Raw genomic sequence first — 26412 nt, forward strand, 5'->3', positions numbered from 1 at the left:
GCTCTTGTCAAACCAGTAATTTACATTCACTTCAATTTTTTTTCCACTTTAGGGTCATTCTTCTCCTCGTGTCCCACTCTCCGCTCTTGGATTTGGAACTAGACTTGGCGGATTTCTTGGTTTATTCTTCTTAAAACATTTATTGCTGTTTTGACCCTTTCCCAAGATTCTGGGCTACTGGGCCAGAGTCCTTCAGTGTCATTCGGTCACAGCGGCTTTTTCAAAGAGCCTGGGGGAACTGGGGAAAAGCTCATTTGACTCCTTTAGGACGGGTGCACAAGAGCTCCTTTCATTGGGGGGGAAAACAGTGGATACTCTGTGCCGAGGAGTTAATCACGCGCTGCATATGTGTCCTCTTTTCAGCACAGAGGTTATAGTATAGCCGGATGAGACCACAGAGAAGGAGGACATATGGACAAATATGAAATGAACTGTCTTGGGACACGTATTTGGAATGAAGCTGCAAAGTCATCATGTCTCAAACTTTAGTGTTTAGACCGTTTGGAAAAACATGAAAACAGCATCTGTCCTGAATGCGATTCACAACTCATTTAGCTGAAACAGCCTCCGGAGTTGCTGCAGTGGAAATCTTGGCGTTGCCATTGAGAAACAAACTGGACTTTTTCTGGACCTGTGGATGACACCACACTAACAGTATGGGGACATGGTTGTCTTCAGGCTTGCTTTTTTTTCCCCATTGGAAAATAGGGGATGGGGTCACATCTTAACAGCATTTTAACCTTCATTCAGATTACAAAATGAGTCTACAGGATGGTGAGAAGCAAAATGCATTTTCTATTTGGGGAGAACCCCCCCCCCCCCCCCCCCCCTTTAATAATATGTTTTGTTTCTTTTGAAAAGAAAACAACAACAACTTGTTAACTCACTTTTTTTTTGTATATCCAACTACTGAGTACTTCGAAAACCTTAGGTTTGTCTTGTGTTTCATGCCCGTAAGCAAATGTTAGCACGCCAGCAGGACACACATGATGTGCTCAGCACTGAGAGGTTTTGTGTTCAGCCACGAAGACGACGTAAATTCGCTAATTCACTGCAATCTCCGTGACATATTTCAGCTGTTGGCGCGTCGTAGAATGTCGTCGTCTGTGCTCGACTTCCTGCCACCCGAATCGGCGGCCGTTTTCCTCCGGCCCACATCGGCCCTACAGCTTCATGTGACGCCGGCCTGAAAATCGCGCCGGTTGCCAGGAAGTAGTGGAATGTTGACGCAACTGCCGCCATCTGCCTGCTTTCACTCGCAGATGGGGACGAGTCTCAGCTGAGCCCGACAGCACATGTTCACTCCCTCTTCCTCCCCGACATGTTTGGAGGAAAGTCACGGGGAATGTGCGCCGCGTTGACACCTCCGTGCAGAATCTTAGAGACAAACATGTTGATGGAATATGTGCCGGATTTGTCCCTCCGCTGCTTCGGAGTGGAGGAATGTCTCGTTTCTCTCCTGCAGTTCAGAAGTTTATAACTCACCGTTTACAGCGACGGCCTCGAAATGGCAGCGGGAACAGTTACCGGTCAGAGGGAATAGGTTGAGTGACATGACGGCTGAGTAAAGCGTGACTTGGAGCTGAGGCGCCATCAATGTGCCAAGTCTATAGAAACGGGGCTTTAAAAACTCAGGCCCCTATGAGTCAGCCAAAAGCCCTGGACTCAGAGAGCCCTAATGCAGTCTCTGCGTTACCACGGCGATGGGAACAGATTGGAACCACATCTGGTTGCCATTTCACTCTCAGTCCTCTGCAAGGAGAGGAAGAAAGAAATTTATGGGGAAGGAGAAGGGGGGGAGAGGGGAGGCGGGAGGAGGGGGAAGAGGGGGGGGGGGCGTGTGTGCAAATATTTTCTGCAATGCAAAGCAGAAAGAAAGCAGAGTCGAGTTACACTTGAAAGAGGTCGAAATTATTAATTCGGCTGCGGACTCGGTCAAGAGCGCTTTTCTGGTGGCCGTGCAGCTTCAAGATAAATGGATTAGGCTGCAGTCCATTGCAGACGAAATGCAGTAAGGAAGCCCCGGCGGAGAGCAGCTCCTGTTGGACAAACGTGCTGGTTCTGTGGTCTGCCTCCCTCAAGATTCCCTGTGCCACTATCTCACAAATGACTTCATCGTGATTGTCGGTGTTGTGATGATTGACGACCATTTTGTTTTTCTCAAGCCTGGATGCTGAGTTGTAACACTGTGGATCTCACCCGGAAAACCTTATAGGCTTGGTGAAGAGCCCGTAAAAAAAAAAAAAAAAAAAGCAAAACGGAAGGTGACTGGGCGAATCTTCCATCTGTTACATTCAAACCATTTGCGTTGTCTTTTTTTTTTTTTTTTTTTTTACTCTAAATTACCCACTAAAACTCGGGGCTTCAAATTGGGGGGGAGGAGCAACTGGGTTCTCCTGAACTTGGTGCAAAGCCAGTTGGGAGGGGAAAAAACATGTTGTCCACCACACTCAGCGCTATAGCTTTTTAGGGGAATAACTGTGGTAACTGCCACTGTTGCAGCATCCTCGCTAATCTCTTTAGCAGGAGCGAGGCTGAGAGTCTCTGTCCCTGTCTATCTTCTCTGCCTTCTGACATGAACTTCATTGGTGGCTTTTCAGCGGTTGCTCTCTAATTTCCTTATGGCTGATTGCTTATGGATTCTAATGCATTTCACAGACTGAAAGAAATTGAGCGTGCCGCCCGTTTGAGGTTTTGCAACGAGCAGGTCGAAATGCGAGAAGCGGCTCAGCGAGGCTAGCTTGGCCGAGGCTACATTAAAGGAACACTTCATCTAGCAGACTATTTGATGTCAAGTCTCTCTATTTTTTTTATTTTTTTTTCAGCAGATGTTCCACCATGTGATGAATGTGGACTTGTTTTTGACTTTCGTAAAAAAAATTCACCCGAGTGGTGCAGTGACTTCCAGGCCCGATGTTGTTCCTCAGCTCCGAGGATGTGCAGCAGCTATGAGACGACATTTACTGGAAACGGAGCTGGATGCTCTGCGCCGAGCCAAAACCGCTGAGAACTGAGGTCAGCTAGCAACCAGAGTAAAGAAACAGCGGCTCCAGCAGCCTCCAATGTGTTTTTATATAGACTTCCAGTGACATCGGCTCACTCTGCAATTTCAGACTGTCATTATAATAGAGCCGAAACTCCCTCACAGTGGCGGAGGCACAAAAAAATGAAAAAAAAATAAAATAAATAAGGCCTGCTGTTAATACAGAAATCAAGAGCAACTGCAGCCCACCGCATGACCTTCCAAACAGAAAGTCTCCGTTAAAAAAAAAAAGAAAGAAGCTGCTGTCGTGCAGACAGTGGGTCGAATAAAGGCTGGATAAACGGATAAACATTTCTGCTCAAAGTAAACATTCGCCACAAAGAAGTGCCGTTGACTTCTGTTCAAACTATTTTTCCTGCGTGTCAAAACAATCTCAAATGTTTGCAGCGGTTTTTTTAAAGAGTGCAGGGCCTCGGAGAAGACACCACCACTGTAATAGCTTGGAAAAGAAATAAAGAGGAATAGCCCCGACGCTTAGATCCAGTCACGCTCTTTATTCAGACATTATTTTCTTTCCTCTTCTCTTCTTCACATCGAGGCGTGTGCAAACAGTTGTCTGGGACTTCCAATTGCCCTCAATTTTTTTTCCCCCTTTGTCAGCACAATTCTCTGAAATGAGTATCAGTGGAGACGATTTGGATGACTAATAGAAAGCAGATCGTCTTTTTCTTCCTCCCTTTCCCCACTTCGTCCTTCTCTCTCTCTCTCTCTCTCTCTCTCTCTCTCTCTCTCTCTCTCTTCTCTCTCTGCGGCCCTTTCCCCCCTCTTGCCGCGTTCACTCCTCACTATAGCGCCACCTTTCCCGCTTTTATTCCCTCGCGCGCCGCCAAGTGGGACCTCAGGCCTTTGTAATTTGGCTTGAGGTTTCAGCTTTCACATAATTCCGCAGGCTAAACCGTAAAGTTGTTGTTGTTGTTGTTGTTGTTGTTGTTGTTTTCGTTTTTTTGTCCTCCTCCTCCTCCTCCTCCTCTCCCTCCTCCTCCGCTCTCTTTCCTTCATCAGCAGATGGAGGGAAAGAAGAACAGAAGGAGAGTGAATGAGGAAGGGATCAGGCGCTGGTACGGGATAGAATGATCGCTGAAGCAAATGTTCACACTCCAACCCCAGGAACATTGGTAGATTTTCTTATCTTTTCATTTTTTTTTTTTAAGCTGTGTTAGATTTGTACTCAGCACCACTTGGTTCACAAAGTCAGTCTTGGTTTGCAAACAGCAAACCAAGATCCATCCAAATATGCATGCAGCTGTTTATTATGCATTTATTATACATTTATTAAGACACACTTTTATATATACATAATTATACACTGACTCTTAATTATTGTAGTATTTTTCTTTTATTTAGACTTAGGCCACAGCTAGAATGCACAGCTAGACAGGATGTGTGTGTATTTATCGTCACAGTCGCCCGGCCGGTGCCTTCACCAAACTCACAGCTCTGCTCGGCGGTGCAACACTGGAGCCATTATGGGGCGGACATGTGTTTCTGATTAGCCCGGCGCAGATTACAGGGAGGTTAGCGGCGTTTGCTATCCCGCTGCTATTGATGTGGCCACAAACTGGACACCCATCAGCTGCAGGGTCCCCACGCCGCCCTCAGACCCTTCCCCACCTCTGCGGCAAACCCTTCACACCCATCACACGACAGTGTCAAATGCTGTCGCCCACCAAGCTGAAGGCAGAGCCCCGACGCTGCTCCATGGCCTGGTAAACACTTTGCATGTAGGACCTCAAGACACACACACACACACATAGAGAGAGAGAGAAAAACGAATTAACAGCAACAAGGATCAGACTGGGATTTCTTCAACCAGCCGTGTCATTTGATGGGGCTTCTGTCGTCCTTGCTTGATGGTCATCATCTCATTAGTCCAATCATGTCAGAGGGCAACAACTCTCACTCATAAATCACACATAAAAAATGAAGAAAGAAAACCCTACTCAAGTCCTTTCAAGTGACAGAGTTGATTGATTGTGATTGGTTGTTGCTTACAAACAGGAAAGCCCGGTAAAAAGACGACCGCCACTGTTGGGTGGATGTTTTTGCCAGCTGTGAGTTGAGTTTCAGGTCTGGTGGGGGGAAAAAAAAAAAAACAACTCTCCTTGGTCTCTTTCGAGAACCAAATCTGCAGGCGATTTAGAGGACTGATTTCTTGGGAGGGTGGTTGGTACCACTTGTGTCCTGACGACAGATTTGTTTACCAGACGATGCCAAAAAACCCACTAGTGGTATGTTCCCAGTATGTTTTTTTTCTTCTTCTTTTTCTTTTACTGGCATCTGAACAGATCCCACTTTGAGGCTGAACACGTGCGCCAATGCTGCCGAGGTCACGTCTTCCTCTTCCACCGTGTTTACTTGCTCTCCTTCAGGGAAAAAGAAAAGAAAAAGAAAAAGAGCTAAGCTGGAGACGGCGTGGAGAAGGTTTAAAATCTGACCTTTTTTTTTTCGGCTGTGGACTGTCAACAAAGCGCTAAACAGGCAGCTTTTTTTTCATGGAGCTTCAGCATCCCGAAGCTGCTTCACCGGAGTCTGGGACGAACGGCGGAGATCTCGATACAGGATCCGTCTAACAAACAGAAGCCCTTTTTTTTTCCGGCCTCGGCGTGAGCAAAACAAAACACTGGCAGCCAACCAGTCCTCGTCATCGATGCCTGCACGACACAGAGCGAGGCGCAGCCCTCTGCGGCCTCCCCGTGTGGGGAGCGTTGGAGACACTTATTTTTGGCCGTGGCTTGGGCGCAACCGCAGGCCTAAATCAAACTCGGTGACGTCCTCGATACAGTCGGGTTTTTGTTTTTTTTTCAAGCGTTGCACTCGGTGGAGAGGAGGGAATAACATTGTGATAGATGCCAGCCAGCGAGCAGTTTGAGTGAAGCAACCTTTCTTAAAATAAGAACAATAGGACGCCTTGTGTCGGGCGGAGCGGTCTATTTTTCTCCCCGGCTAAGAAAATAATGCTGTGTGCCTTGAACCGGGACGTCTGCGAGGGTTCTGTCCATCGGCTGCGCAGTGTACAGTGCAGCACACTCGCTGGCATTGTGTTCGCTCTGAATGAAGCTCAACACATGGCCTTGACTTCAGTCAACACCGCTGCTCTTTTCTCCGTAGGACCTCCGTTCCAGTTGCCCCCAAGCATCAGACAGATAAAACGCGCGCACACATGTGCACACACGCACACACACACACACACACACACACACACACTTTGGAACACGTTGATCATTTCCACCGATATTTTTAGCCGGCGGCCGAAGCGCACGAAAGCTTGAATAAACACACACTTGGGAGGGCGAGTAAATCTTATCAAAGTGAGACCGGCTCGCGGACCTGATGGTTCTGGTCGGCAGCATCCGGCGCTTTGGAGAGACAGGAAGTTTGCGCGTCTTTATAAGCAAAACTCTCCGAGGGAGGCAGGGTTACGGCGAGGTGTCGCGCCGTTTGATCTCCTGCCAGATGCCAGCGCTGCAATTTGTAAAACTTCCACAAACACACACGCACACACGCTCAAAAGTGTCTGCTGTCACGGAGGGCAGCCTCTTTCTCCTTGTGTCAGCAACTCCATAATAACAACATCCCCCTTTTTTCTTTGGCCGGCACCCTATGATGTAAGCCGGATTGTTAGTGTGTGGACACATATGGTACGCATCCACACATCCAGACTGAGCTCCCCCACCCCTCCTTCTCTCCACTCCGCTCCTCATTTGCCACCTCTCTCATCAGCTCTTTTAGGACAAACATACTCACGCAAACACGCATCTTGAGAAAAGTGTGGGCACGCACATTTCTGACGGACGTGGCGCGAAGGAATCCCTCTTTTTTTTCATTTCGCTGCCATTTGACGCGCAGGGATGCGGGACTGTGAGCCGCGCGGCTGTGTGTGTGTGTGTGTGTGTGTGTGTGTGTGTGTGTGTGTGTGTGTCTGGAACAGATAGAGGGCCGAGGGATGGTTTAGCTTCAGCATTCCAGGCAGGAATGGTTTATTTTTGTTGGAAACATAATTGTCTGTGGCCAGGATTTGGAAAGACGTGTGACCCGCCAAACTGCCAGAGTGAGAGGGAGAGAGAGAGAGAGAGAGTGAGAGAGAGAGAGAGAGAGAGAGAGAGAGAGAGAGAGGGAGAGAGAGCATGATGGCGTGACTGCCCTCTTGTGTTGACCCGATATAGCTTCTGCCTGCAATATACACACGAAGGATAATAGCTTGAAAAGGGGGACAGATTTTTTTTTTTTCTTTCTTCCCCCCTCCTTCTTTTCCAGAGTGTTAACGCAGCACAAATGTGGTCTGTCATGAGGTCTGGTTTCATGCGGAGGAGCGCCACGGGATTACACGCTCCTTGTCATGCAACCGTGCCATGGACGAAGAGAAAAGAAGGAAGGAAGGAAGGAAGGAAGGAAGGAAGGAAGGAAGAAGGAAAGAAAGACAGGAATTGAAAAAAAGAATGAAAAGTCATATTTTTTTGGCTTCCACATCTCCTATTCAGATCACCAGCCCAATTTGAACATTTTTCACCCTCTGACGACGTGAAGCAAATAAAAAACTTTCTTATTTTGAGACATTTTCCAATTAAAGTTTCTGCAAAGTTCGAGGCTGTTTGGACCCAAACACAGCTGCAGATCCGAACACCGGCCAGGCTGAGACTAATCTTAGTTGCAGCCATGAGACCGGCGCTGGCGCTCGGTGTCCATTAACCACCTGCATGGGAAAAAGTGATAAGGGCACAGATGCTCTGTGGTTTCCGTGGACACCCCCCATGACATCTGATGTGGAAGGAACTACAAAATATTAAACCAGGGGGCCTCTGAAAAGAAATAGCAAATAGTCTTTTTCCAAAAGCTTTCCAAAAGAAATGATTTGCCTCGCCATCTGCAAAATGCTGATTTAATACCCAAATAAGGTTTGTTTGTAAAAAATAGCAACAAGAAACAGCAGGAAAAGTCCAGCACAGGTGGGACCTGCTGCCCTACCAGAGGCGTGTCGTGGTACCGCCCAACCTGAGAAAGAGTCAAAGTGGACCAGGCGGACGCAGGAGCCGCTCACAACTTGGAAGGACGTTGCGAAAACAAAAAAAAGAAAAAGAGAAAGGTGCTTGGCTGATCAGAATGTGGGCCGCGCTGGTGCTCGCCCTCGCCACCGCCGCCATCGCCGGCGCAGCAGAACCGACCAATGAGACAGCTGTCGAAGAAAAACCTGCCGTCGCCAGGGCCAAGCTGATGGTGAGTGGAGGAAGCGGCAGTGGCAGCGGCGCAAAGATGTGGTTTCTGTTGATTGACTTCCACAGTCACAGCCAGCGTGTCTCCTCACGATGCTCCCGCAGGCCCCCAGCGTGGTTGGATGAGCCATAAAGAAGCTGCCAGAGCTCTACACCTTCCTCATGGAGCGACTGGCGCTCTAGTATCCTCCACCGCTCTCCGAAGCACAACCCTCGTTTTCTCACGACCTCTTTTGCAAAACAAAAAACAGAGAGAGAAAAGAAGCCAATTCACCGCAGATTGAAAGAAAGAATATTTCTCTTTCCAAGTCTGAAAAAAGGCCAGGGCCCTAAAAATAACAGGAAGAAAGGAAGAGATGAATGTGCTTGATTCTTTACTGTCTGACTGTTGTTGTTGTTGTTGTTGTTGTTGTTGCCCTTGATCTTGTTCCTCACTGTGCAGCCACAACCTGGAGTACGACTCGTCAGAGGAGAAGAACCCGCGCCTGATATTCTATAGCGAAAAGGACGAGCTAGTAAAGGTGAGACGCACGTTCGGGGATCTCTTTTTACCGATCTGCACTGACAGGAGGCTTATCAGGGGAGCAGCAGAATGTCAGGTCGGATTTACGCGGCAGAGTTATACGACCGCTGCATCTGACATCAGGTCCCGTGTCTGACTAGAGCGCGTTTGAAACCGTGAGACGCAGTGACAGCAGAAAGGGGAGTGAGAAATCCTTCAAAAAAAAAAAAAAAAAGACAAAAAACAGAGTTGATGACGGCAGAAAAATACCCTCCCACCAGATACGGCATTGACTGAAAGATCAATGAAAACATTTTTTTTTTTTTTCGCACTGAAATTACAACCACGCCTTGTTTTTTTCCACACGTGCTTGTTTTTGCAAGAGTGGAAAAGCCCCTATACTTTTATTTAGGCCAGTGAGGGACCATAAAACTGGAGTGATACCAGCAAAAGTCTGATGAGAAAGCACAACGAGCCACAGCTATGAATAAACCACTTACAGCCAGCTTTCATTTACCCTCAAAGGCCTCAGTAGCATCTAGTGGCAGGAAAGCGTATTGCAAGTAACATCCATCTCCGTTTTCTGACACCCGTCTGACTTTGTGACTTTAGGTGATAGATAGAAAACAGTGTTTGCCTCCAGCTCAGCTGCGATGTAAATAAAAAGTTTAATAATAGCAAATGAAAGTGAAACATTCCTTCATCTTTGGTGGCTTTACCCAACTGGGGTGACTCGCACTAATTTTCTGTTCCATTTAATTGATCCCTTTGACTGTCACACACTGGGCCTTTGAATCTTTAGAAAGTCCACTGATTGTTTGTGTGGCATTTAAGACAGAAATTCCACAGTGATCGGAATTATTTGAGACTTGTTGAAGTTGTTGAAGATTTATTCCAGCGACTCTGAACTCGTGTGAAAGTTGAACTTTGTGCTTAATCACTCATGTCAGCAGAAACTGGATGGCTTTTGACTGAAAGGAAATAAAGATTTTGAATACAATTAACATGCAAATTTGGGAATAATCTGAATTAGATTTTTTTTTCCTAGGGTTGGGGGGGGGGGGGGGGGGGTTAGTGAGAGGGGCTGGTTACAAAGGCACTGACATAAGAGTCTCAACAGAATATAAAAAGTACAAAATGCATAAAAAAGTACAAACCACAACCAGTCCGGTGAAGTTCTTCATGTCTGCATTCTTTTCAACACATGCATTCCTGCTTCTAAAGCCGTTAACCATGTGTCCGAAATGCGTGTGTGCGTGCGTGCGTGCGTGCGTGCGTGCAACCGCGTGTGTCTCCTTCCTGACACGTCAGACGGTTCCCGTGAAGAAAATGAAGGCGGACGAGATCAGCAGCCTGTTGGAGTCTCTGGGCTTCTACAAGAGGTCCCAGAAAGGGGAAGAGGTGCCGCCGGAGTTCCAGAACTTCCCCCTGCACGCCCCCAGGGACGAGCTGTGACGACACCCCGTGGCCAAACGCTGCCACTGCACCACCTGGCCATGTCCAATGACGAGTGGGGCCGCAAGGCCGGAGCTGCGAGTCAGGCCCCATTCTGAAGATCCGCTGGCCAGGGGGCGCTGTGCGGTGTGTGAGCCCCTGCTGCGTCACCCTGTTTACACGCTGGATGCGTCATTAAAACGCTGTTTGAATAAGCGCCACAATAAATTGGATTTAATCCATCCCATCTAATTAAAAAACAAGACAGAAATAATTGTTTGTGCATTGTTTTTTTTTTTGTTGTTTGTTTTTTTTTTTTTTAAAGATGTCCCATTTTATTCCCTGCAGTGCTTAAGTAAGTGTTAAATTCTCTAATTAAGTAAACACGTGTCGTGAGCGTCGCAAAACGGCCACTGACTCACAAACACACTGCAGCCTCAGCCTAATCCCCAGCACTGCCTCTACTTCCCGCTAATCAGATTAGCAGCAGCATCTGCCAGCGTGTGTGTGTGTGTGTGTGTGTGTGTGTGTGTGTGTGTGTGTGTGTGTGTGTGGGCGCCTTCACGCACGGCTGTACCTGCCTGGCTCAGACAGCGTCACGGATTAACTAGCTAGCTCACACAAGCAGACACGAGCACACGCGCGCACGCAACACAAAAGGAGGACACACAAACAAACAAACAAACCAACCAACAAAGTTGCTGGAGCCTCCGAACCCCCTGCAGCCGCCATGCCGGTGTTTTACTCTCCTCTGCCCGACATGCAGGCGAGCCTGGGAGGCTCTGTGTTCACCAACAACAGGACGGCGGACGGCGACTTCACCGGGGAGCAGGAGGACACATCCGGTCGGTTGGCTGTCATTTCCTGTGGTATGGATGGATGGTGGTGGTGGTGGTGGTGGTGGGTGGGGGAGTCATTTGGAGTCAAAGAGAGATGCGCTACGTCGCGATCCCGTGACTTTTAGCCAGGGTTTTATTTTGTTTGCACGTCAACAAGCTTCCTCAGAGATTTTTTTCACGACGCTCTCCTGCTAACACTTCTTTGTGGTTGTCTCACAGTCAACAGGAATGAGTCACTACACTGAGTTGATAGAGATGAGGAATTATTACTCACGAGCCAGTAAAAATGACTCTCAAATTTTGGACGATCCGTTCGAGACTCGCGTCAGAAGACGATGGCTCGCTGAGGTAATAAACGGTGTCCGGCTGCTGCCGCCGACTGTGACCAGCATCCCTCAACACCGTCACACCTCCACCTCCAGCAGCAGCAGCAGCCGCCGCCTGAAGCGCTGGTGTACGGCAGGGTTGCAGCACTCACCAGACCGGGGTAGCATATTCCCCAATCTTCTGCTGTCCTGTTGTGCAAACTCAAGCCTCAGTTTACGCATCAAACAGGCATCAGCAAAGTCCCTTTTTTTTTCTCAGCAGTTTACGAAATATTCAAACAAATCCTGCACACCAAGACAGACCGAGTCTCCGCCAGGCTGATAAGATGAACTGTGAACTGTTTTCAGTGATGAAAATGAGCTGTGTGAGTGTCACCCGGATCCACGTGCTTCCTTGTTTCCACCAAGGCCGTTGCTGTGAACCGTTCCCTCTTGTGATTTGTCTTGCAGTCACCAACGAGCTGGCGTCCCACCTCCCCCTGCAGATGCTGTTGTTCTTCAACATGTTTTACTTTCCCTGCTGGTGGTGTTCCGCTGCCTTTATGTTGGAGGTTAAGGTCAGTTCGCTTTTCCAAGTTCCTCGTTCAAGACGGCATCAATTGCTTTTGTTAGCGAGATGCTTTCTTCCCACGAGGTGTTATTCAATCTAAACACTCTCGGCTTTTAAGAAACATAAACATCAGGGCTTTTTATATTACACCTCCCTTCCACCTATTCATGTTTTTTATCTGCGTGCGCAGGTCTCGTGTTGATATTGTGTGTGTGTGTGTGTGTGTGTGTGTGTGTGTGTGTGTGTGTGTGTGTGTGTGTGTGTGTGTGTGTGTGTGTGTGTGTGTGTTGTCGAGTCAAGTCAAAGGGTGTTTTCATCTCCTGCCTCCCATTTCCAGTTCTATTATCTGGCCGGATACTACCAGGCGCTGCTCCTAACAGGGATGATCCTCCTCACAATCGTGGAAGTGGTCCGTCTTTATCTGGGATTCATTGGCAACCTGGAGGAAAGGGTAATTCAAGCCGACACCCCGTCTGAGGCACAGCTCGCGGGTTTCCTTGACAGGGCCGACCCGCATCTGCTCAGCGGCTCTGTCTGGCGGGAGGCGGCTGCTTTAGCACCCCCCCCCCTTCAAGCGTCAATCAATCAGGACCAAGACATTTGGAGTTGGAGACCAAGACAAGACCAAGACTTTATATATCAAAGAAAAATAACAACAAAACCCAAAAAAAGAGCAGTATCTTTTTTTTTAATTCAAGTGTGCTTTTAAATCGAACAGCATCGTCTCTTTTCAGCAAGGTATCTTTTAATCATTTTCTTTAACATTTTGCCGCTTTTCCAACTATTTTGAACCATTTTCAAAAAACAACTTTGCTTCATACAGTTGAAAAATAGATTAACTAGGAATAAGGGGGCAGGGTGTCACAAACAGAGCGTAAAACAGCAGCAGCTGGTTTCTATTCTGTTATTATCGCGTTATTGCAGTGTTAGCTGAGTCTCGACCGGTCTTGATCAAAAATCCAGAGTCTGTCCAGTTGGAGGCCGAGACAGGAGCGAGTGGAAATGCCTCTGAGACGAGACCCTTAAAAAGTCTTGAGTACTGCAAGACTAATACGGGCGATGCCTGACTGCTCAACTCACAGACCCTCTCTGTCCACCCCTCCTACACCCCCCTCCCCACCTCCTGTCATCAGGTGCCAGAGTTGGCAGCCTTCTGGGTGCTTTCTTTCATGTTCCAGCTGCCCGTGCTGCTCTTCTTCCTGACCGATGAGGAAATTATCATCCTGCCCCTGGAGAGGGCCGTTCACTCCATCTACCTCTTCTTCCTGCTGGCCCAGATCCTGGCCTCCTTCCTGGCGCTGAGGACCATGACCCGGAAGCTCACCCTGCTCTTCCACCTCCGCCAGTTTGGGAAGGTGGACAGCCTGCGGCACGCTAGGATGACCCCGGTCTACGGGCTGCCCTACCACCGTGGGCCGCTACCAGTGACGCCCATCCACAGCCTGTACCAGTAGACAATTGTAGATTTTAATCATCTGCTTTATCTTTTTTTTTTCTTTTTTTTTTTTGCACATTTGTTTTTGTGATACTTATTTTTGTAATGTGTCATATTTTATTTTCACTAAAGTGCAGAAGTGTGTCTGCTCCATATGTGCCATTCATTCCTCAGGCAACGTCTACTGTGAGGACGTTCGCTGCTGACAACTGAATAAAGAAGTCACTCCATTACTTTTATCTTGCCGTGCCTTTTCTGAATGTGTGTGCTAAAGCACACACACACTTCTGGCAAACAACCTCTTGTAATTAGATTAGACTATAAACGCCTCACTGAGTGCTTTTCTATAAACTGCTGAGCCAATTGAAAGCTAACTTTTGAAAATTCTACGCAAAGATTTAAAAGCGAGTGGTGCTTTTGCACGTTAGCGCTGATCGGAAAAAGACGAAAACCACCTCAAGCCATCGTACTAGCTTGGTTGCGAATAACAGGAAGTTGTGCTGCTGACAATTTATATGGCCCACCTGACATGAGTGCTATTGAACCACTGATGCCTCTGCGAGGTTCGTGGCCACACCGTCAGTCAGGTCATTGCAAAAACACAACCATCACATTTATTGTCCCCTGCCAAACATGTGGAAGCTGTTTCGTATCATTAGTTTTCAGCAGGAGGTTCTCAACAGAGGGCTAAATATGCTCCCTTTTTTCTGGGGAATCCAGAATAAGGAAAAAAATTCAAAACCACAATAACATAGCACCTAAGAAACACGTTCAGATACTAATCCAAATATACTGCCGGTGATAAAATATTATCATGCTCCGGTGTGACCTTCCAGCCTGTTACAGCGATCCGCCAGGCAATGAAATGGGCTCAGAGGAGGAAGCAGAGCACCAGCGGCTGCTCTTATCCAACAGCGCTGAATGTCTCTCATCTCCGCTCTTCTTTAATGATGATGGATGACGCAGAGAGGAGAGTTGATAGAAGATAATTGAGGTTGATTTCATTTTTCTTCATGAGAAAAGATGAGGCAGTCCCAGCGATGTAGCTGCCCGGGGGGAGCGGGGGGGGGTCCCCTTGTTTTTAACTGTCCAATCCTGCCCCCCCCAACCTCCTACCACCACCACCACACACACATTTTGATGTATGCGATGCAGGTCTTGTACTCCTAAAGGAGGCTGTGACATGAAAAGAGTTTAAAGCGGCAGAGTACGGCAGAGATGTGTTAAATATACATGACCACACAGTGGCAGTCAGCCACCGAAAAAGAGATGGCGAGCGTTTTGCTGCAAGGTCCAAGGAGAGCCAATTATTATTCAGCGCACGTTCCCTGCCCAGGAAACCCTCCTGGCTGCAGAAAAAAGGTTACACATTTCTCCCCGTGTATGTGCCATATTATGTGATCAACGAGAACTCAACTTGTGTCTCCATGAAAAATCGTTTTTGATATTTTATTGGCAGTCTATCATTTACTTCCCTGCTTGAATATTGAATGTGGGACAGTTTGGATGTTGCGCAAGATTTCGTGCAACATCACAACCAGGTTCATGTGCTCTGCTGTATCAAAATCTTTTTTTTTTTTTGGACTTTTCATAGGCAGAGAAACGGTTGCAAAGAGAGCGTGTGGGACACATTTGTTTGACGCGTTTATTCTTCAAGATTGAACATTGGTCCCATATTGAACCCATTTTCATCGCAGGCTCCACTGCAGCAGTTTTTCTGTGATACGTTGCTATGATTTATTCATTTTTATAAGGAAGAGCCTCCAGAAAAGAAGATATTCAGCCCTCTGTTTACAGACTCCTCCAGAGTTTTAGCTTCCGGCTTCAAGTGATGGTTTCTTTGACTTTCCACATGTCTGTGAGGGGACTAAGACAAGGCGACGGCGAGGCAGGAGGAACAAACACAGGATCGGGGGGTGTTGTCACTGTCCCCTCCCCTATGTGACATCACAAATGGTTAGTTTCCCAAACTGTGTGTTCTGGCAGACTTTGCGGGGGTTATATTTTGTATAACAGTGCAAGCAAAAGAAGCAATAGATTGGCCTTTTCTCATTTCTCCATCAACTTGGGAGCTGACTCAGGCGGGTGAAACAAATTATGAATTACATTTTTTTTTTTTTTTTTGGTGATAGGGAATTTTGTTTTATTTGGGACAGTTAAAGGAGCAGCGAACAGCAGTGGAGGCTGCACTTCGGGGCAACAACAGAAAATGAAAAGAGATAAACACTTGAGATGTATTGCACCAAGTCACCTCAGCAGAGTGTTGCAAACCCAACAGGTGGACAAATCGTGCTTCACGATGTGTTTTCTTTTCAGGGTCCTCATTTGTAGAGCTGCATGATTTTTATTATTTTTCTTTTGCTTACCTTGTGGATTTTCATACTTTTGCCGAGTATGAAAAAAACAACAGTTTATTCTTTTATTTATGCTCCCCTGTTTATCTGATCCATTTCTTTGGAGAGCAAATAGACTTTATGCTGCGGTGAAATGCGAGCGCCCAGTCAGCCTCATTCTTCTGCTCAGAGCTACTTTGCCGGCGCTGCCTTTCACTGCTGTGAAAAATTAATCTGTGGGTTATTAAATTTGCATTTGTTATTATGTGAAAGAAAGTTCCTCACTATCTACATATGTTTGAGTCTAAAAATAAAGAATAAATAGAACATTAATGTCACCTACAATTGCTTCAGATTGGCTAAAATACAAAGAGGCCCCTGTTTGTTTTAATTTTGTTTCTTTTTTTGAATTCGATCAAAATCTGTAACGAATTTGGGCATGTAGCATCATTTTTTTTTTGTTTGTTTTTTTGACTGCGCTTTGGGTGCAAACAGAGCGGGTGCTGGCTCACAGTCGCAGATGTTCAGTTTGGTGAGAGACTCACACAGGAGTCACTTTTGTCATGTTTATCCTCCCGGGTGAAGCCAAAGAGAAAACAAACACCCACAGACAGCCGCCGACATGACGAGGAAACTCAGAGTACCGCCATTCTGCACGAGCCTCTCCGTGTTCTCTTTTATTTGCCGAATGTGCTGGGGAGCAAGTGCTGATCATGGTGCCGCCAGACTGCCGTGTTGAAACTTTTATACGGAATATTTAGAAAGAATATTTTCTTTCTCCGCTCCTCTTTTCTGCAGAAGAGAATTCAAGCTGTGCCTCGAGAACAAAAGAGCAACTTTGACATATTCAGTGCTGTACAGTTTGTAGTGGCTGTTCTCCGGCGTACCCCGACCCTTCCAGAGCCTCTCTTGTATATAAGTATGAACTCTTTGAGATTGCTGAAGAGGATGAATATTAACCAGCTGGTGGCGAAGAAATGGGACAGAATTCCCCGTCAAAGACACAGCGGTTGCACTGCAAAGCAGCGCCTATAACACAACTGCCATCTTACGGCAGTTTGCTGAATTATACGTGCATATGTTCGACCGCTGAGATAAGCGAGAGACATATTATTCTGCGTCTTTGTGAAAGCAACATTTGGCTTTTGGCGTCTGCTCGTTCTTTTGGATTACTGAGGGGGGAAACAGTGGGCGGAGCAGGGATTTGGAGGGTCAGCTTAGTTCAGATTGAGTGCAGCTCACAGGTAATTACTCAAATGTGACTGAGGAGGATGGCCTGGGCAACCCTGAGAGGTGTTATGTAGGCCAGCGCATCCTCAACGCCGTTTCAAAAGGAATCTCTGGTGGCGAGGAGCTCCTCGGCCTGCTGAGAAGTGTTTCTCGGCCCAGCGGAGAGGTTGTTTTCCCAGCCATGTGTCCCAGATTTTGGTGGCAATGGGTTGAAAGGCGCGTCAAATGAACGGCAAGAAAAGAATATTGAGCATCTAAGATTTATCAGGTTTATCAGATTTACCGAAACTTGATTTCATTCAAACTGGTAATAGCAACATGAAGATGTCTGAAAATCTCCCAAATATCACCAAGATGTTTCTACGCTGGCATGATGGGTTATGACAGACGTTTCCAAGTGCGATGGTAACACTTTTTTCACATTCATGCGGCACACGACTTGTCGTTTGCGGCCACGTGCAGTCAACAGCCCCTCGCTCTCGACAAGTCGGGCGCAACGAGAGGCGCAACGGCGTTGAACAGATCATTAAATTCACAGGTCAATCCGAAATGTCAAAGTCACAATTCCTCGTTTACATTCCACTCTAAGAGAAATCCACTTGCACGTGGCCTTTGCCACACACACACAGACTTTTCCGATGAACTCTCAGCTGTTGCCTTGTATTCAATATCGCCAAGGCAACCGGTGTCGATGTAGGGAGAACCGTACCGACTTGCAAAAGCTTGTGAGTGTCCATCTTCCAGTGGAGTCGCTTGAGGTGATATTTCTCAAGAATATAAAACCCCCATAAAATGAATAGATTGATTGGATTTTTTTTATTTCTTATTGTATATCTTGTAACGACTGTATAGTTTCACCAGCCTTTAACTGTAACTATAACTACTGCATAGTTTATGTGTAGTTTATTTTTTATTCTTCTATTTTCACTCTTTGTATTGCTTTTTGACTGCTGCAACGGTCTAGTTTCCCAATTTGGGATCAATAAAGTTCAATCGAATCTAATCTAATCTAATCAATGGAAACACGACTAAAGTGCGATTGTAGTCTCTCGAAATTTCCGAAATATCGCTTTAAGCCGGGTTTAGAAGCCCAGCTTGTGCTGGGTTTCTAAACCTCAGAAAACTGTGTTTTCCCTTTTCTGGTTTCTCATTCCCCGGGCCTCATTAAAGCAGCGGCACATCCAGAACGGACCAACCTCTTTGGGCCTCTGTAACCTGTTTCCATTAGCAACAGAAGGAAAAAAAAAAAAATAAAAAAAAAATAAAAAGCACCCGGCGAGCCCCGCTTGCACAGGGCCCACTGGGAATGTCAAGCTGCGAGCCTGCTGCCAGGTCCTCTGGGAAACTGTTCAATCTCTCTCACTCCTTTTGCCAGATACGAGCGGTAGAAAAGGTGGGCTGGCGTCCGTGAGGTGAGAAGGCGGCATCAGAGTTGATAGGAACACGTGTACAGTGCCGTCACTCCATGCCGCTTCCACCATTCCTGACGCTTCCTCGTTCGAGTGAGGGAAAAGAAAAGGGGCGGCGTGGTGGTGGAGGGTGGAGGGTGGTGGTGGTGGGGGGGGGGGCGTCTGCCGAAAAATGCATTTCAAGCATGCAGAATACATATTGGCCAATTACTGGCCCTAAACGGTGCGATGCCGTGAAATTCAAATCTCATTCATAAGCCACTTATATTGTCTGCAGCGGTTCCCCTGGGAAAATGTGACATCACACCGTCGGGCAAAGGCAGGGAATATTGAAGCGCCGTCGTGAAATTGGCGTCGGGATGTTTTCAATTTGGCCGTGATTGCCTGGCTGAGCGCGAGCGGCGGGCCAGTTCACCTCTGGCGGTGGTTTAAATTGCCACTTGCCGTCGAGGTTCGGGTGAATTGGTTATCGGGAGTGACGTTGTCAAAAAGGCAGATCTTAATGGTACTCGAGTGCCGGGCGAGTCTACATTGTGGCTGACCTCACCTGGCTCTCTGGGTCTCTGTCAAGTGAGGGGGGAAACAACCCGGCTGAGACTCTTCTAAAAATGGAAGCCGAGGCAGTATCGCAAACCGCATCGTGATCCGACACGATGACAATCAAAGCTCATCAAAAGGTTGATAAATAAATGAGTCCAAGTACGACAACAACTCATTAATCCATGTGATGGTTCCACCAGATCTCTGAGGCGTTGCCGCAAAACCAGGAAACTCACATCACTGCAAAAACATTGAGCGGGAATGCATTGCAATTCCCCAGTGAACATTGGAGACAGACGCGCGGATTGAAGCCGTGGGTGGGTTCCAGTCTCCCTGTGGTTTTCAGAGGGCTTTTAATGATCAACAATAATCAAAAACAAATGATTTGATATTTCCACCTTTGAATGCGAGATCAGACAAAGTGCTGCTTTATGTAGGGCCTGTTTTCTTCTCCTGCCATGGCGAGTACAGTCAAATCCACAATCCAGAGGATGGGACAAATGGCGAACATTTGAAATATAGAGCAGCATTCTGCAGGAAGCAATCTGAGCGTCTATCGCTGAGTGTGCAGGGTGCAGATTAACCATTTCTCTCAAGGACTCTCCAGCTCCAGGGACCTGCAGTAACGCCGCCCGCATCCGTCTCTGTACGAAGCATCAAACCAATGTTCAGTCAGCCCACTATAAATATCCTTCAACTGCAGCTTGTAAAGGAGCTGAAACGTGAATGATTTATATCTTTTTTTAAACCTCCTATAGCAATTTTACGTAGGTACAGTTGCTGCCACCTACTCTTGCTCCTATGGAACCGTGGTGACCTGTCACTTGAAGGCCACGCGCTGTTTTAATTACACTGTCAACGCCAGAGCCGCAGCTGCTAACCTTGCACGGCAGCCGGATCGCTCTGACTGCAACTCTGAAATCTCACTCATTCATTTTGCCAACCTCCAACAGCCAGCGTTTGGTTATGGCCTTAAACATTCAGTGGATTCTGTAAGCAGTGGGCCTGCTTTATTCGTATCAAATCATTCTGTACTTAAAGTGTAGAATATTTGAATAATTTCATAACCTGTGTATCTGGATATGTATTGAATTGTGCAATGCACTATGCAATCCTAGAAGATTTGACTTTTATATTTTGGTTGTACTGTGCACGGAAAATATTCTTTTTATTCATATAGTAGTAGAGTGTGGTGCATGTGTGAGACCACAAAACGAATGAGCAACTAGCAACTTTAAAAACACAAATTATTTATGCAAACTCATAAACAGCCAGTGTGCCATGTTTTCTGTTTGGTGTGGCGCGCTGCAGCCGAGGAGAAAGCCGCCACACTTACTGAATATTCTCCACAGGCACCAATGGGAAAAAATGTTGTTGTTGTTGTTGTTTTTTAACTGCGCTAGCTAGCCTGATCGAAGTGCCTCAGAGCTGTCAAGGAACTGAAAGAACACATGGCAGGAAGTGAATCCAAGGAATTAAGAAGAAGAATGCTTTCAAGCTTGATGGTCCTTCATGTGAAGCCTGGCACATCAAAGGGATTTAAAAAGAAAAAGTCTGTCAATCCAGACACGGCCAAAGGTTCCTTTTATTTAAGTAAAGGCAACACTCTTCATCTCGTTGCCTTGTTTACTTGAGTTTTTTCCATGCATCTCCAGCGATGACGTTCCTGCATTTCCTTCTGCAGCAAATATATATCCAGTGGCCATTAGGCAGTATTTAGCCTACAGTCGTTTCTCACTAGCCATCTCTGCATGCTCTTAATACCCCTATTCAAATTTTCCACCCATGTGCCGGTGGCAGACTCCAGGGGAGAGCGCCGCTTCAATTCAATTAAAAGTGGAAGTTGTGTGACTCCTGATCCAATCAGGCTCTTGGCTGCAGTCCATGAACCTGACCCGCATGATAATGTTCCCAGAGACAGCTGGAGAGACGGATAGACAGATGGAAACACGACACTGGGATCTGATGGTGGCACTGTGATGGTGATTTACAGTAGGGAAATGAATTCAGTTTTAATTAATTGAACTGATGCAGAGCTTCTGACTCCCTCTTCCGGGACTGGAAGCATATTGTGCATTAGCCTTCTGTTTGTTGTCTTGTTGTCCAGGCTTGCCACCAAAGAGCAGTTGGGGGACTCGCTGCTACTGCTGAGGGTGATTGCATTATTTTAAACTTAAACTTGTGTGTGGTCTGTTTAACGTGTTGCGGACATCAGTCACTAACAACTCACAGCAGGTTCTTCCTCCTGGTCTCCTTCAGTTTAAAACACTGAACGATCGCTCTCATGCCTCCTCCCCTAGTCCCCTAGTCAAAGGGGAGCTGATTGGTTCAGGAATATGTAAATTTTTTGGACTGACTGTAATCTCTGTAGATTGGAGGTGCACAATGAGGATGTCAAACTTGCACTGCACCTAAACTTTACAGGCAACCTTCCGAGCGGAACAAAACTTACGTTTACGTTTTTTTGATCACCACGGTGGAAACTGCTTCTCGGCATTTGAGCTCCTTTGAGAGGTTTCCATTACAACAATAATTGGGGGTAATGCAGTTTTGGGAGCAGTGCAACTTTAGTGACGGTCTCATCGGAATCAACAGTCCAACTCCAATTCTACGCTAAGTGCGTTGGCGTTTTTCCATTCTTTGTTGTAAAGGGTATTGTAAAACATTGTGCGTATCACATTCTCCATCCCCTAATGTGTATTCCTGGATGCAGAAACAATTATCCTTGAATTGAAAAGAGAGAGAAAATCACAGAAGACAGGACAACAAATTGACTGGGATAGACGGGAGCATGAGGGCTTAATTGCAGAGGAATGGCCAGGTTAGCGGGATCGAGGTGAAACTAATCAGGGCGGAGTTCCTGGTCACAGCGACAGGAAAGACCAACACAGGATGTGTGAGGTGAGACAGCCCATTTGAAATTGCTGCACTGTTTGACCTGCAAAGGTCTGGGCTTATTCCGGACAGGAAGTCGAAAACCTTTTCCCATTTGGAAAACATCACCCCTGATGGCCTGGATGCTAGTGTGAAAGACAATAAGATAAACCGCTGTATACAAGGGGTGTTTGACATGGTAATATACTTTTGGTCCATTTGTTTTTGGCAGTTTATGACCCAAGGTTAATGAAAACTTATAATCCAGACAAACACAACCAAAGTTGAAATACGGAAAGATTAAAACAATATGTTTGTTTGGTTTTAATCCATTTTGCATTACCTTGCAAATTGTTTCCCTGCACGGTATACGCTTTGCTTGTCAGAGTGCAGCGACGGGGGCTCGGAGGGACGCGGTGATTTATGCAACCTTGCTGCTCATCCAGACCCGCTGTTTCAGCTTCCTTGTCCTGGTCTTATAATCATTTTGTTTCTTTAGCTTTTTTTCCAACGTGTTTTTCTGTCTGTATGCAACCACCTCGAAAACAAATTGAAGGACAGGTTGCACTTTCGCAAGTGTCGTTAAAGGCCAAGCAGATATTGTAAGCGGTTTAATCCTTCACGTCTCCTGAGATGGGATTGAGGCATGTTTAATTGTCTTGGTCCCTGAGCGGAATTCAGGACTGGTTTCATACATCACGGTGCAAGTAAAGCAGAGCTGTTACAAAGATGAGTGAGGCAGGATATCCCAAGGCGGCGGCCATTCTTCTTGCAAATTTTGTGAAGTTGCCTGCTTCCTCTTCAAAGGTCTCCCTGGAAATATATAAATAAATGAATGAATGAATGAAAAGCGATTCTTCCCCCTCCCTTCCTGTCCTGGTAATGAATGATGGCTTTAAATACCAAGGCATTTGGAAACGTCCCCTCGGTTTGCTTTCCGGAAAGGGGAATCAGTTGTTTGGACACGTTGAGTGGTAGTTTGGCATCTCAGGCACTTATTAAGGCCAGGAGGGACAAGAGGTCATTGACAGCGATGACAGATTGAAGTCATGTTGTGTTGTTTTCTTTCCAGACCAGGGATTCTGTCGACACTGCCGCCAAGAAGTTTGTGTCACCGGTTAAAAATTGTTTTCTAAGTAATGGCTCACTTTATCGGCCTCTCACAAGTGACTTATTGCTGCTGCCCTGCACCTGCAGCACCACACACCTCTCAATCAACCGTTGTGGAAGAATATTTCTCGCTTTGACTTTGAGTGATCTAACTGCAGACTGGCACTGGGCTTCTATACCCGCTTATTCCTATTCAGGGTCACGGGGGTCTGCTGGAGCCTCTCCCAGCTGTCTTAGGGCGAAGGCAGGGTGACACCCTGGACAAGTCGCCAGTTCATCGCAGGGCCACATAGAGACAAACAACCATTCACACTCACATGCACACCTACGGACAATTTAGAGTGTTCAATTGACCTCACATGCATGTTTTAGGACTGTGGGAGGAAGCCGGAGAACCCGGAGAGAACCCACGCAGACACAGGGAGAACATGCAAACTCCACACAGAAAGGTCCCAGGCCCGGAATCGAACCCATGACCTTCTTGCTAATGTGCTAACCACTGCGCCACCGTGTCTCCAATATTTCTTGATCCACAAAACCAGTATGGAATGATGAATTAATGAAAATAATTTCACACAGTTGAGTTTTAAATATGATAAGGAATCCAATGAACAAAAAGAAATATTAAGTAGAAAAACTGAAGCAAAACACGGCTTGAGCCAAAATGGACTGCTGTCACAGCTCAGGCGACAGTACACAGACATGTTTGTGAAATTATATATTTTGTATTTGAAAGCAGTAGACTTTTTTTTTTTCTGTGAAATTGTATAATGGTCATGTGGTTTAAAAATGGCTCCATTAACACAAAGATGGGGAGAGAAGCCTGCGGGTAAAATGTTACATACCAAATTATTGGATCAACTACATTTTAAACTTTAAATTTAAGCCTTTAAAAGCCAAAACGGAATGTGTTTGTTTAAAAAATGTGCCATTTGGGAATCTTTGGAAGTTCTGCTTCATAAAAAAAAAGCGCCCCATTTTTCATTTTTACAGTGTTTATAATACAATCACACCAAATGCAGACGTTTGTTTTTTTTCCCCCACATTTTATTTGTGAAATTGCCCAAAAGTGTTTTCCATTTGTTTTGATTATTTAGGTCACGTCCATCAAGGTGAGTGGAGCAGGTGTGTTCTGGCAGCTGCTGACTGATTAGTCATTTGCAGCACCTGGCAGCGCAGAGCAGGTTTCACCATAAAACAGTCTTCATGTTTCCCCCCCGGCTGCTCAATTTTCAACACAAAATCTAAATATTTCAGTTTGCAACCTGTCTTTATAACTCTAACATCATTTGAACAAAGTGAGTTCAGCCTTGAGTTTAAATAAAACACAAGGCTGTAGCAAAGTTAAGGCAAAAATAAATAAATAAATAAATCAAATCATGCACTGGTTTGGTCCAGTGAGGGTGGAGCTGGCAGTTGGAGCTTACAAAAGACGACAAAGACACTCCGCCGTGCGGGAGATTCTTAGCATCTGCCTCTTCTGTTTGCGGCCCTTGTTCAAGTTAAACCATTTATGTCAACACAACGACAGCCAAGATTCTGTTGCTCACCTCAGTTAACAGACTATCACAGTGTTTGTATGGCTCAGCAATGCTGCCGACCGAGAATATGATGCAACTGCATTTCAACAAGCTTGCAATCAAACGCCAAACTTTTTTTTTTTTAAATCCGTTTTAAAATACATTATTTAAGAAAAAACACGAAAATGAAAAACATTTATTTGCAGGAAATCACTTGGAAAAATGTTCTCGAACCAAATCAAATTTTCAATACAAATGAAATAACCAATTTAAATCAATTCATCAGAAAACGTTTTTTTTTTTTTTTGCCAGTCTGACCCCTCTGCCGGTGGCCCAACATTGGTCAAAAAAAAAAAAAAAAGACTCAATCTCCTCTGATAAAGTCAATTTCAGCTGCTGTGTGGACGCTCACTCACCACACAAAAAGTGTCTCTAACCTCAGGTCACCTGAAATAACATCTTTTCCTAGGAGGAAATAGGACATGGTTTCGTTTCCTGGAAGTCTTATTGCTGCACCACATCTGAGCGGTGAATGTCTCAATGAATGGTGACTTGAAATGACTGCTTCACCAAGTCAAGTCTATAGTTGGTTTCATTGTTCCCCCCCCCCCGACATTATATCAATACCTTAAACTGATATGAGTCAATCTGTAAGATACATTAATGTAATTTTTCATTTAGGAGGAAGAGAAAGTGAGGGATTCACTTTTATTTTGGGGGGTGTACTAGTAACCATCTTTAAAGCACAATAAGTCATCTTAAGATGTTTACTAGTAGCTCATCTGTCTATTTTCCCATTTGAGAAATAACTCAATGGTGCAATTAAAATTGTAGACCCCACGCCCCCATTTCTCCAGTATGACTGCCCGATCACCCCACGAACAAACGCCACACACCCACCCGCGCACACGTGAGCAGGGATTTGACCTCAATTACACCGGAGTCTGTTTCTTAGTAGGTGTTGCGAGCCTGAAGGCCAAAAGGAAAACTGAACATAGCGTGCGAGACTTTTAATCTTTTGCCAGTGGTCACTGCTCAGCATTCCCTCGCCACAAAATCTGCCCTTGCCAAAATGAAGTTTGGAGTGAATAACTCATGAATAACCTGAGAACTGTCACACACACACACACACACACACACACACACACACACACACACACACACACACACACACACACACACACACACACACACACACACACACACACACACACACACACACACACACACACACACACACGGCTTGAAAGCGACCGCCAATGTGAGCACTTAAATACTGCCATTAGCTATGTTTCCATTACCCCTAGAATTGCATGAAACCTAATGTGGCAACCGCAAAGGGCAGAGAGGAGCCAATTAAGGCGTATACGTATTGATCAGATCTTTACTTTAATTTAATTACTCAACCGTATGTATGACCTATAGTTTATGTAAGGGCAACCTAAAATCGTTGCCAACAACGCCACTCCAGGAATTTCACCTGGAGAATTAACAAAAGTTTAAGGAAAGCACACAGGTTCGGTTGCTAATGAAAGCTCGAGACGGGTCCAGCATACAGAAACAATGAAGTTTATTCAGAGCAAAAAAAAATATATACATTTGAGCTTTTCTTTTATAATACAAAGCCAAAAGGGCAGCTACGTAGCACGCATCCTATACTAAAATAACCCTCCCAAAGAAAAGGTACTCAAAAGAGAAGAAAGCAAAAACTAAATTAGTTAAAAGCAACTATTAAACAAGCAAACTAATGGGACTCCACGAACATGTAAGCGACTAAACATAAAGCAGACAAAATAATTAAAGGCAAAATGAACATGCAAAGCAAAGTAAATGTTAAACAAGCAAGCCAACAATAACTAATGGACCTGCAAAACAAAAACATTAAACAAAGGCAAATAAAGAAACTTTATTGTCAACGAAAATTCAGCCTATCCCAACCGGAACTTCTAAAATAATGTGTTACCGCACCACCTGGGTGACGGTAACCACGTGAGGTGCCTGCGACAGCACCCGGAAGGGTGGCGTGGGTGCAGAAGCAGCAGCACCAATTAAAACAGCAG

The 26412-nt window shown here is 45.9% G+C and overlaps 2 protein-coding genes across 3 annotated transcripts; both read left to right on the forward strand.

Moving 5' to 3' along the window:
* The first annotated feature begins 8057 nt into the window (after positions 1–8057).
* selenoe (selenoprotein e) lies at positions 8058–10460 on the forward strand. Its single transcript, XM_076025730.1, has 4 exons — positions 8058–8254; positions 8356–8432; positions 8693–8771; positions 10064–10460. The coding sequence occupies exons 1-4, from the start codon at positions 8141–8143 to the stop codon at positions 10205–10207; spliced, it is 414 nt and encodes a 137-aa protein (XP_075881845.1). The 5' UTR covers positions 8058–8140; the 3' UTR covers positions 10208–10460.
* Positions 10461–10679: 219 nt separating this feature from the next.
* LOC142887842 (transmembrane protein 17A) lies at positions 10680–13505 on the forward strand. 2 transcript variants are annotated; one of them, XM_076025729.1, is made up of 4 exons: positions 10680–11031; positions 11802–11908; positions 12239–12352; positions 13035–13505. In XM_076025729.1, the coding sequence occupies exons 1-4, from the start codon at positions 10917–10919 to the stop codon at positions 13353–13355; spliced, it is 657 nt and encodes a 218-aa protein (XP_075881844.1). In that variant the 5' UTR covers positions 10680–10916; the 3' UTR covers positions 13356–13505. The 2 variants fall into 2 exon arrangements, with proteins under 2 accessions (XP_075881844.1, XP_075881843.1); XM_076025728.1 differs by lacking the exon at positions 10680–11031 and having other exon boundaries at positions 11235–11908.
* The last annotated feature ends 12907 nt before the right edge of the window (positions 13506–26412 follow it).

The sequence above is a fragment of the Nelusetta ayraudi genome, unplaced genomic scaffold (genome assembly GCF_046127955.1).
Source record: "Nelusetta ayraudi isolate G7.1 ecotype Tasmania unplaced genomic scaffold, CSIRO-AGI_Nayr_v1 ptg000018l, whole genome shotgun sequence".
Classification (NCBI taxonomy): domain Eukaryota; kingdom Metazoa; phylum Chordata; class Actinopteri; order Tetraodontiformes; family Monacanthidae; genus Nelusetta; species Nelusetta ayraudi.